Here is an 11,962-nt window from a genome sequence, read left to right on the forward strand (position 1 = left end):
ATCTCATCCTCTGTCATCCCCTTTTCCTCCTGCCCCCAATCCCTCCCAGCATCAGAGTCTTTTCCAATGAGTCAACTCTTCGCATGAGGTGGCCAAAGTACTGGAGTTTCAGCTTTAGCATCATTCCTTCCAAAGAACACCCAGGGCTGACCTCCTTTAGAATGGACTGGTTGGATCTCCTTGCAGTCCAAGGGACTCTCAAGAGTCTTATCCAATACCACAGTTCAAAAGCATCAATTCTATATATCTAAAAATTGCTGAGAAATTAGATTTTACATGTTTTCTCAAGAAAGGTAATTATGGGACTTTGATGGAGGTGCTAGACAATGCTATGGTAGTAATCTATTTCAATATATGAGTATATAAAATCAACATATTGTATACTTTAAACTTACACAGTATCAATTACATCTCAATGAACCTGGGGGAAAATATTGAGTGTAGACCACATCCATTCAGGAAGTTGATTTTTTAAAAATCTGGATATGTAGGTGTAGTTACAGCTACCAAGTAGGGAAAATGTATGGTTCAGTAGAAAACTATGCACTATCTATATAGCTCACTGTTTTGTAATTCTATGGGAGATATTTTGCAACTTTTTCAATTTTCAACAATAGTGACACAAAATAATTCTTGTCTCTAGACATACAAACTCTGTTCTATAGAGATTCATTTGACTTTCCTAGCTAGTTTTGTCTTCATTTGCACATCCATATCAACATTTTTTCACTCTAAATTTGTACTTTTCCACCCTTGTCCTATAACCTGGTTGGAACACTCTGTTACTACTTGTTGTAACTTATTTCCTCATTAATGAGTTATACAATATTTTTAACTTGTGTTCATTTAAAAAAATAAAGAAGATTGGTCAATAGGTATGTAAGATGATGCTGACATCACTAATCATTAAGTTTTGTGCTGGCCTCAGCTTATCAATAACCAATGGTGTGGTTGGACCAGCCCTTGTGCTCATATTTTGACTGTGGAGGCTCCTCAAAAAACAGAAATATTCAATACAATTACTATACTACCCAGAAGTCCCACTTACGAGTTTTTATTCAAAAGAACTGAACTTATTTGGGATCTCAAATAGATATAGCCATGGAGTGAAAGAACCTAAATATCCCTCAATAATTAGCAAAAAAGAAAATATGTAAATACACACACTGGAGTACTATTCAGTCATAAACGTGAAAGAAATCTTGTCACATACTACAATATGGATGACACATGAGCATATTTTGCTAAATAGAAAAGTCAGTCGTGAAAGGATCAATGTTGCATGATTCCACTTAGATGAAGTAGCCAAAGAAGTCAAACTCACAGAAATAGAAAGTAGATTGCTGGTTAGCAGGGCCTTGGGGAAAGGAAATGGAGAGTTCAATGGGTAGAGAGTATCAGTCATGAAGGATGAAAGTTCTAGAGACCTACTGTGTGATCACAGTTAATAATACTGTCCTGCACACAATAATATGTTAATAGTATAGATCTCATGTTATATGTTGTTTGCTATAAAAATTTTTTTAAGCATTGCAAAGAAATAGTAGGGCATGGAACAAAAGGAAAATGTATACTTAGTGGTTCCTATGCCAAGCTCCTTTATATTCCAGGCTTGTAAGGTTAAAATAAAGTTTATTTTACTTTACAGGTAGAGGGTAATTTTGAAAACTTTGGGAAATTTCTTCATCTATATGTGATTCACATGAAATCTGATTTTCAGTCTTTAATTCTGAAGAAAAAAATTAAAACAGTGTAATTTGTAATACAAGCTGAAAAATCAGAGTCATTATGACAAACACTTTGTGCCTGGTAGTGGGAAGTAAATATTTACCACAAATTTGTTATCAAAATCCAATAATGATGGAGCAAAGTTTGGTAAACCAAAAACAGAGTCAAATTCTAGTTCGAGAAAACAGGGTAGAAAGGTGTTAATTAGGTTGAAATCTAGTTAAATAAAACATTTCATATTAATCACTTGGTTTGGTGTATTGTGCTGATGTGTAGCATATATTTTTTCAAAATATAAATATAGTGAGTATTGGGTAGCAAGAAATCATTGATGCTGATATCTTTAAATAGTGCTGCCTTTACAGAGAGGGCTTCCCAAGTGGAGCTAGTGATAAACAGCCTGCCTGCCAATGCACGAGACTTAAGAGGGAGACACAGGTTCAATCCCTGGGTTGGGAAGATACCCTGGAGGAGGGGACAGCAACACACTCCAGTATTCTTGCAAGGAGAATCCTACGGATAGAAGAGCCTAGTGGGCTACAGTCCATAAGGTCACAAAGTGTCCGACATGACCAAAGGGACTTAGCATGGACTCATGCCTTTACAGAGAACTCATGATTGAGGAGAACTGCACTGAGATAGATATTCCTAATGGACTGAAATCATAGATGACAGAACTATTGACCAGAACTTCAGGCCTGGGTCCTGGAATAACTCTCAGATGTGTCTGTGAGACTGAATATAAGAATATAGTTCAATTAAGTAAACACATATGACACTTGTTTCATGCTCCATAAGGGCAGGAGGAGGTCATTCCCACCCTGTCCACTTAACAAGTATTCCTTGGTGAAATGCTCTAAAACAGACAACCACATTTGTGATATAGGAAAACCACTGCTCTCTCTTTCATGAAATGATTCAAAACTATTCTTAGTGATTTCTGATATTAAAACAGGGCTCAGGAGACACTATGAATAAATGACCTTTTGTAACCACACAGCATGTGTAATCATAGAAGTCCACACAGCAAGCATAGATACACAAAAGCCCGCTTGGTTCTCTGCTTCAAACTCTCTCTCCTCCACATGAGGGCTGACAGTCATGACCCATAGGAAAGATGTGGCCCATCCTGAAATGCTTCCAAGGGGCATCATTGGAGAGAGAGAAGACTATTAAAGATAGAGCTATAAGAGCATAGAATTGCTCACCATTGGTTTTTCTCAACTCCTCCACCAGGCAGCAGGCTTCCTCTTGAACTCGGTCCTCAATGCTCCTCTTCCCCATCCCGAAATTTCTCAGGGTCATGAGGGAGAAGCGCCGTATCTCCTTCCATGTCTTCCCATTGCTGAAAAGGATTCCTACCAGGAGGAGAAACAGAAACTAGGAGGGAGGTCCTAGGGAAGGAGAAGTAAGCTGGCACTTGGCAGGCCCCCATATGGACCAAGCTCTGCTGGAGAGCTCTTCAAATTCCTGTTTCCATTCTGCCCACTCCCATTGCCAATGCTTAACACATACCATTTACTATATTAGCTCTTTCAGCCAATGGAAACATTCCTCTTCCAGAAAACTCCTCTCCCAGATCAATCAGGGCTTCTTTCACTGCTTCATATCCATGCAAGACCACGATGGGCTTCATGCCAAAATACACAGTGAACACAGGGCCATAGACTTTTGAAAGCTGTGAAAGGAGGTACACATAATAACAAAAGAAGTCAATATTTGAAACTATATTGTGCCTGAGGCATAATGTATTATCATCCTACTATTATGCTTTCATTCTGCCACATACAGCCTAAATATTTCTGAATTATTAAATTCTGCATTAGCGTAAGTATGATGGCAATTGTTACTGTTTCCATTTCCATCTGTTATGCTAGGAAATGGCCCAAGTAACTGGTACCCAGATTACAATGAATTCTCATATCAGCACCTTCAGAAGGTGTATTTGCCTGGCTTATAAATAAGGAGTATATCATGAGAAATGCCAGGCTTGATGAAGCATGAGCTGGAATCAAGATTTTGAGGAGAAATATCAATAACCTCAGATATACAGATGACACCACCTTTATGGCAGAAAGCAAAGAGGAACTAAAGAGCCTCTTGATGAAAGTGAAAGAGGAGAGTGAAAAAATTGGCTTAAAGCTCAACATTCAGAAAACTAAGATCATGGCATTCGGTTCCATCACTTCATGGCAAATAGATGGGGAAACAATGGAAACAGTGACAGATTTTATTTTCCTGGGCTCCAAAATCACTGCAGATAGTGACTGCAGCCATGAAGTTAAAAGGAGCTTGCTCCTTGGAAGAAAAGCTATGACCAACCTAGACAGCACATTAAAAAGCAGAGACATTACTCTGATGACATAAGTCTGTCTAGTCAAAGCTACATTTTTTTCAGTAGTTATGTATGGATATGAGAGTTGGACCATAAAGAAGGCTGAGTGCTGAAGAATTGGTGCTTTGAATTGTAGTGTTGGAGAAGACCCTTCAGAGTTCGTTGGGTTGCAAGGTGATCAAACCAGTCAATCCTAAATGAAATCAACCCTGAATATTCATTAGAAGGATTGATGCTGAAGCTGAAGCTCCAATGCTTTGGCCATCTGATGCGAAGAGGTGACTCATTTGAAAAGATCCTGATGTTGGAAAAGATTGAAGCCAGGGGGAGAAGGGAATGACCGAGGACAAGATGGTTGGATGGCAGCACTGTCTCAATGGACATGAGTTTGAGCAATCTCCGGCAGATGGTGATGGACAGGGAAGCTTGGCATGCTACAGTCCACAGGGTCGCAAAGAGTCAGACATGACTGAGCAACTGAACAACAACAACAATAAATAAGGAAACAGGTTGTGGAATTCCATTTCCTTTCCAGTGTCCCATGGCTACTACATAGAAGATTTGAATTTGAAACTCTTATTCACTGTCTGATCCTTAAGGAGCAAGGCATCAATCCCTGAGGCCCACCTTTAAACCATCACCTAGCTGACTGCTTCAGAACCACGTGCAGTGTTCTTCCAATGGGAATTCATATTCGCTAGCCCTGATTAATACTAGAATTCCATATTTTAAAAAATGAATTCAGATAACTCTAATGCCCAGCTTAGTTTGAGATCCAGTGGTGTCACTAACACAGAAAGGGAGGAAGCATCATAGAGGCAGTGTCAGGACATGCATATCTCATGGAGGAACAGCATCTTCCATCCTGCAGTATTTACCTGGTACAGATAGGACCTTCTTGCAGAATCCAAATGAGTGCTTCTGGGACCCTGACTGGTGACTTCTTTCTCTCATTCACTCATGCTTGTGCTGAATGCAGAGCTATTTCCTTAATACCGAGCACAATGCACTTCTTCAGAAAAGTTCTATTTTCATAGCCATCTGAACAATACATACAGCTTATATAGTAAAAGACTTCTGCAAGGAAATCTCTAATCACAAAAAGCTTATCATTTACTTTCAGTCCCAAATCATAGAAAATGGCTGTGAAATGAAAAAGGGAAGTAACACTTGCAGCTTTTGCCACTTCATTATTTTGATTCTATTACATGTGCAAAGACAAATATTTCTCTGCTCACAAAACACATTACTTCTTTTCTCTACTTATGACAATGACAGGCCAGAAAAGGCAACAGAAATACCAGAATTTACAGGGGATAATTTGCTGATCTGTTTTAACAGTGTGCCCAGGACTTCCCTGGTGGTCCAGTGGTTAAGATTTCACCTGCTGATGAAAGTTCAATCCCTGGTGCAGAAAGATTCCTTATGTCCAAGGGCAACTAAGCCTGTATTCCACAACTCCTGAGTCCATGTGCCGTAGGACCCATGCTCCACCACAATGAGCAGCCTGTGCGCTGCGACTAGAGAGTAGCTCCAATCTGCCACAACTAGAGAAAGCTTGTGCACAGCAAGGAAGACCCAATGCACTAAAAAATAAATAAATACAAATTAAAAAGTAAAAGAAAAAAAAAAAAAAACAATGTGCCCAGAGAAATATATATTATTTTTAAAACTAGGCTTAATTTACTTACCCTTTTCAAGCCACTGGAGGAGCATAAAGTCTACTTACGTTGGTTAAAGATTTGCTGATGTTCTTAACATCTAACTGTAGGATGTTTCCAAGAATTGGCAGAGGAGTGGGGCCTGGCGGGAGCTTCCCTTTCCCAGAGCTCTGTTTCCAAAGTGAGAGGAGAAGCAGACAGGAGAGACAGAGCACCAGGACCACAGCCAGATCCATTGACGCCTTCTCTTCTTACTCAGACGACTGTGAGCCTGAAATCTAAGTCCCTGCTATTCAACCTGGGTCTCTCTGAGGACTAAAGATATCAATCAATCACATCCACTTTATACTCTATTCTGAGTGGACTTTGCCACTGATAAAGATAAAATTAAAGTGTCCTTTAGTCTTGTTTTTCCTCTGTCCAGGAATGACTTTGGAGACTTTCATTTACTTGTACTGGGCTGGGATCCACATTTGATAATTAAAAAAAAAAAAAAGTCCACTGTGCAGTCAGGATTGAGAACCACTGAAATAAATAATTTGATACCAAAAAACAGCTCAAAACTCTGGATTCAAGTCAACGATCAGTTGCAAATTTATGACTTTGAAGACAATCAGTATATTCTATACCATTTTTATTTACTTATTACCAAATTAAACAAGTTTATTGGAGTATACTTGATTTACAAAAGTTAGTTTCAAGTATGCAGCAAAGTGAATAGGTTGTACATATACATATATCCACTTTTTTTATCCTTTAGATTATTTTCCCATATAGACAATTATAGAATATTGAGTAGACCCCCTGTGCTATATAGTAAGTTCTAGTTAGTTATCTATTTTTTTATTTTTAAATATTTTTAATCCTTTAAATTATGAAAGTATGATATCACATTTACAGGCGACTTGGAAAATATAGAACAAATTTGCGTATAGTTCCACTGTGTATTGCAATTATTTTTTTAAGTAGATAAATTAAGGTTTTTAGCTGGAGATTTTTAGTTGGAGATCAAATTCTCAAAAATTAATAAATGAATAGAAAGAAAAGTAGAAGTATACAGTAGATCTAAAAAGCACTATGAATCAATTCAACATAGTTAGATTTATACAATTTTCACACAATAGCAGGATAAAAATTCTATTCAAGTTCCCATATACTATAAACCAGGAGACAGTGGAACATATCCAGGGACATAAAACAAGGTGCAAAAATTTCATGATCTAAAGATATTGACATCATACAGAGTGTGTTCTCTTACCACTGTGGATTATGTCAGAAATCAATATCAAAAGATATTTTAAAATAGCTCACATATTTTCAAGTGCAATGTGACATTTATCAAGACAGATCTTTGACTTAGCCATTGAAAACCTTAAAAAGGTTAAAAGAAAAAGCACAGAGGGTGATTGAAGAGAAGAAAGCATCTAAATGAGAAATTAATATCAAGGATACTCTAAAAATTCTAAGTATCTGGAAATTAAATATCCACTTTTACATGATGGGTATATCTAAGAAGCAATAACAAGGAAAATTAAAAAATATTTGTAATGAAATAAAAATGAAAAGAGCATTTATCAGAATTTGCTGCATGCAGCTGAAGCAGCTCAAGGCAACTAAATACAATGTGGAATCTTAAATAAGGTATGAAAACAAACAATGGACACTAGCATAAAATTTTGTGAAATTTGAACAAAATCTGTGCTTTAGTTAGTACTGTGCTGTGCTGTACTGTGCTGTGCTGAGTTTTGCTGAGTTGCTCAGTCATGTCCAAGTTGCTTTGTGATCCCATGGACTGTAGCCTACCAGGCTCCTCTCTGTCCATGGGGATTCTCTAGGTAAGAATACTGGAGTGTGTTGCCATGTCCTTCTCCAGGGGATCTTCACAATCCAGTTGTCAAACCCAGGTCTCCCACATTGCTGGCAGATTCTCTACTGTCTGAGCCACCAGGGAAGCCCAAGAATACTAGAGTGGGTAGCCTATATCCAGGGGATCTACCCAACTCAGGAATGAACTGGGGTCTCCTGCATTGCAGGCAGAATCTTTGCCAGCTGAGCTACCAGGGAAGCCCAGTTAATACTGTACCACATGTTAATTTCTTGTTTTTGTTTGTTTGTTTGTTTTACAACACAGTATCTCTTAACTATTTTTCATAATTGGATTAGAAATTTCAAGCCTCATTTGAAATTTTAAAAAAATCACTAAGATAATAAGCTTTCTAGAGTTTCAGCAGTAATACTTGATGCCAGAATAAATGGAATTATATCAAAGGTTTGAGTGAATATAACTTAGAATTCTAGCATTCTATTCATACATAGTAAAACAAGTGGAACCAAAATGTCATATATTTTTTAGCTAAGCAAAAATTCATAAGTTTTCTAAAATATATATATTGTATTATACATATATAAATGAAACCTTTTCTGATAAAGGTTTGAGAAAGAACAACAACAAAAATGGACAGAGAAATTGGAAAACATAAACTAAATGAAATGGGAACACTGAATATGAAAGAGAAAAAGTGAAATAAACTAGATAAAAATAAAAAATTATCATATAATCCAGTTACTTTTAAATATGGCTGCTCACTAGAATCACATCTGGAACTTTGGAGAAAATAACAATACCTAAGCATTTACATTTTTCAAAAAATTCAAAGATAATTCTAATGTGCATCTGGATTTGAAAAAGTGATTATGGGTTTTTCTATTAAGTGGTAGTTTTAGTAATATAGAATTCTATTATTTTCTGTTGACCAATCATGACACAATGGTATTAAATGAACAGTAGTCACCTAATCACAATAATGAGAGACGTTTATCAGTTTTCACAATTAATAGCCAGACAAAAAGTACATAATTGCAGTTGCAAGCCATAATGGAAACACGATTAACCTAAAAGTAAAAAATAATTACATTTTGAGGGCTTAAGTAGAGCGATGTGGTAAGTGGAAATGCATACATGCATATATTTCATCTTTCATCCACCCAGACTGTCTTTAGGCTGGTGCATTTAATCCATTTACATGTAAGATTATTATCAATATATATGCTCCTATTACCATTTTCTTAATTGTTTTGAGTTTATTTTTTGTAGGTTGGTCTCTTCCTTCTCTTGTGTTTCCTGTCTAGAGAAGTTCCTTTTTCATTTGTTGTAAAGCTGGTTTGGTGGTGCTGAATTCTCTTAACTTTTGCCTTTTTAAAGCTTTTGATTTCGCCTTTAAATCTGAATGACAGACTTGATGGGTAGAATATTCTTGGTTATATCTTCTTCCTTCTCATCACTTCGAATATATTGTGCCATTCCCTCTGGCTTGTAGAGATTCTGTTGAGAAATCAGCTGATAAACTTACAGGAGTTCCCTTGTATGCTATTTGTCATTTTTTCCCCTTGTTTTTTAAATATTTTATCTTTGTCTTTAATTTTTGTCAGTTTGATTACTATGTGTCTTGGTGTGTTCATCCTTGGGTTTATCCTGCCTGGGACTCTCTGTGCTTCCTAGACTTGGCTGAGTATTTCTTTTCCTATGCTAGGGAAGTTTTCAGCTATTATCTTTTTGAATGCTTGCTCAGGTCTGTTCTCTCTCTCTTCTCTTTCTTGTTCATTGTTGAATCACTCAGTCATGTCCGACCCTTTGCAACCCCATGGACTGCAGCACTCCAGGCTTTCCTGTCCTTCACTATCTCCTGGAGTTTGCTCAAGCTCATGCCCATTGAGTTGATGATGCCATCCAACCATCTCACCTCCTCTCTCCCCCATCTTCTCCTGCCCTCAATCTTTCTGAGCATCAGGATCTTTTCCAATGAGTCAGCATCAGGTTGTCAAAGTATTGGAGATTCACCTTCATAATCAGTCCTTCCAATGAAGGACTCAGCTTCATCAGGAGACTCTTTAGTTTCTCTTTATTTCTCTCATTAAGGTGGTATCATCTGCATATCTGAGGTTATTGGTATTTCTCCCTGCAATCTCGATTCCAGCTTGTGATTCATCCAGCCCAACATTTTGAATGGCACACTTTACATATAAGTTAAATAAGCAGGATGACAATATACAGCCTTGTCATATTCCTTTCCCAATTTTGAACCAGTCTGTTGTTCCATGTACAATTCTAACTGTTGGTTATCGACCTGCATAGAGGTTTCTCAGGAGGCAGGTAAGCTGCTCTGGTATTCCCATCTCTTTAAGAATTTTCCACAGTTAGTTGTGATACATGTGGTCAAAGGCTTTAGTGTAGTCAATGAAGCAGAAGTAGATGGTTTTCTGAAATACCCTTGCTTTTTCTATGATCCAATGGGTATTGGCAATTTGATCTCTGGTTCCTCTGCCTTTTCTAAATCCAGTGTATACGTCTGGAAGTTGTCTGTTCACATACTGTTGAAGCTTAGCTTGGAAAATTTTGAGTATTACTTGGCTAGCATGTGAAATGAGTGCAATTGTGCAGTAGTATGAATATTCTTTGGCATTGCCTTTCTTTGGGATTGGAATGACAACTGACCTTTTTCAGCCCTGTGACCAATGCTGCTAAGTCGCTTCAGTTGTGTCCGACTCTGTGAGACCCCAGAGACGGCAGCCCACCAGGCTCCCCCATCCCTGACCACTGCAGAACTTTCCAAATTTGCTGGCCTAGTGAGTGCAGCACTTTTACGAGCTTCATCATTTGGGATTTGAAATAGCTCAACTGGAATTTCATCACCTCCACTAGCTTTGTTCATAGTAATCCTTCCTAAGGCCCACTTAACTTCTCACTCCAGGATGTCTGGCTCTAAGTGAGTGAGCACACCATAGTTGTTGTCTGGGTCATTAAAACATTTATTGTATACTTCTTCTATGTATTCTTGCCACTTCTTAATATCTTCTGCTTATGTTAGATCCATATCATTTCTATCCTTTATTGTGCCCATCTTTGCATGAAATGTTCCCCTGGTATCTCTAATTTTCTTGAAGAGATCTCTAGTCTTTCCCATCCTATTGTTTTCCTCTATTTCTTTGCTTTATTCATTTAGGAAGGCTTTCTTATTTCTCCTTGCTATTATTTGAAACTCTTCATTCAGATGGTTATATCTTTCCTTTCTCCTCTGCCTTTCACTTCTCTTCTTTTCTCACCGATTGGTAAGGCCTCTTCAGACAACCATTTTGCCTTGTTGCATTTTTTTCCCCTTGGGAATGGTTTTGTTCACTGCCTCCTGTACAGTGTTGCGAACCTATGTCCATAGTTTTTCAGACACTCTATCAGATCTAATCCCTTTAATATATTTGTCACTTCTGCTGTATAATTGTAAGAGATTTGATTTAGATCATATGTGAATGATCTGGTGGTTTTTATCTACTTTCTTCAATGTAAGTCTGAAGTTTGCAATAAGGAGTTCATGATCTGAGACACAGTCAGCTCCCAGTCTTGATTTTTTCTGACTGTATACAGTTTTTCCATCTTTGGTTGTGAAGAATATCATCAATCTGATTTTGGTATTGACCATCTGGTGATATCCATGTATAGAGTTTTGTTGGAAGAGAGTGTTTGCTATGACCAGTGTGTTATCTTGGCAAAACTCTGTTAACTTTTGCCTTGCTTCATTTTGTACTCCAAGACCAAACTTGCTTGTTACTCCATGTATCTCTTGACTTCCTACTTTTGCATTCCAATTCCCTATGATGTAAAGGACATAATTTTTTGGTGTTAGTTTTGGAAGGTCTTGTAGGTCTTCATAGAACCATTCAACTTCATCTTCTTCAGCATTAGTGGTTGGGGCATAGACTTGGATTACTGAGATATTGAATTGTTTGCCTTGGAAATGAACTGAGATCATTCTGTTGTTTTTGAGATTGCACCCAACTACTGCATTTCAGACTCCTTTTTTTGACTAAGGGTTACTCCTTTACTTTTAAGGGATTTTTGCTTGCAGTAGTAGATATAATGGTCATCTGAATTAAATTTGCCCATTCTTGTCCATGTTAGTTCACTGATTCCTAAAATGTTGATGTTCAGTCTTGCCATCTCTTGCTTGACCACTTCCAACTTACCTTGATTCATGGTCCTAACATTCCAGGTTCCTATGCAATACTGTTCTTTACAGCATTGGACTTTGCTTTCACCACCAGTCACATCCACAACTGGGTGTCATTTCTCTCTCTCTTTTTTTTTTTTTTTAATTTTATTTTTAAACTTTACATAATTGTATTAGTTTTGCCAAATATCAAAATGAATCCGCCACAGGTATACATGTGTTCCCCATCCTGAACCCTC

At 37.5% G+C, this 11,962-nt stretch overlaps 1 protein-coding gene across 1 annotated transcript; it reads right to left on the reverse strand.

The window, feature by feature from the left end:
• Window positions 1-1,831: 1,831 nt before the first annotated feature.
• On the reverse strand, window positions 1,832-6,016 carry LOC104990215 (cytochrome P450 2C9-like; the record flags this gene model as incomplete). The annotated part of the gene is made up of 4 exons (XM_010842212.1): window positions 5,793-6,016; window positions 3,244-3,406; window positions 2,937-3,086; window positions 1,832-1,899 (listed from the first exon to the last, which is right to left on the reverse strand). Coding segments are annotated over exons 1-4 (549 nt in total), but the record flags the coding sequence as incomplete, so codon positions are not given.
• Between the last annotated feature and the right edge of the window lie 5,946 nt (window positions 6,017-11,962).

Source organism: Bison bison, unplaced genomic scaffold (genome assembly GCF_000754665.1).
Source record: "Bison bison bison isolate TAMUID 2011002044 unplaced genomic scaffold, Bison_UMD1.0 scf7180017864172, whole genome shotgun sequence".
Lineage (NCBI taxonomy): Eukaryota > Metazoa > Chordata > Mammalia > Artiodactyla > Bovidae > Bison > Bison bison.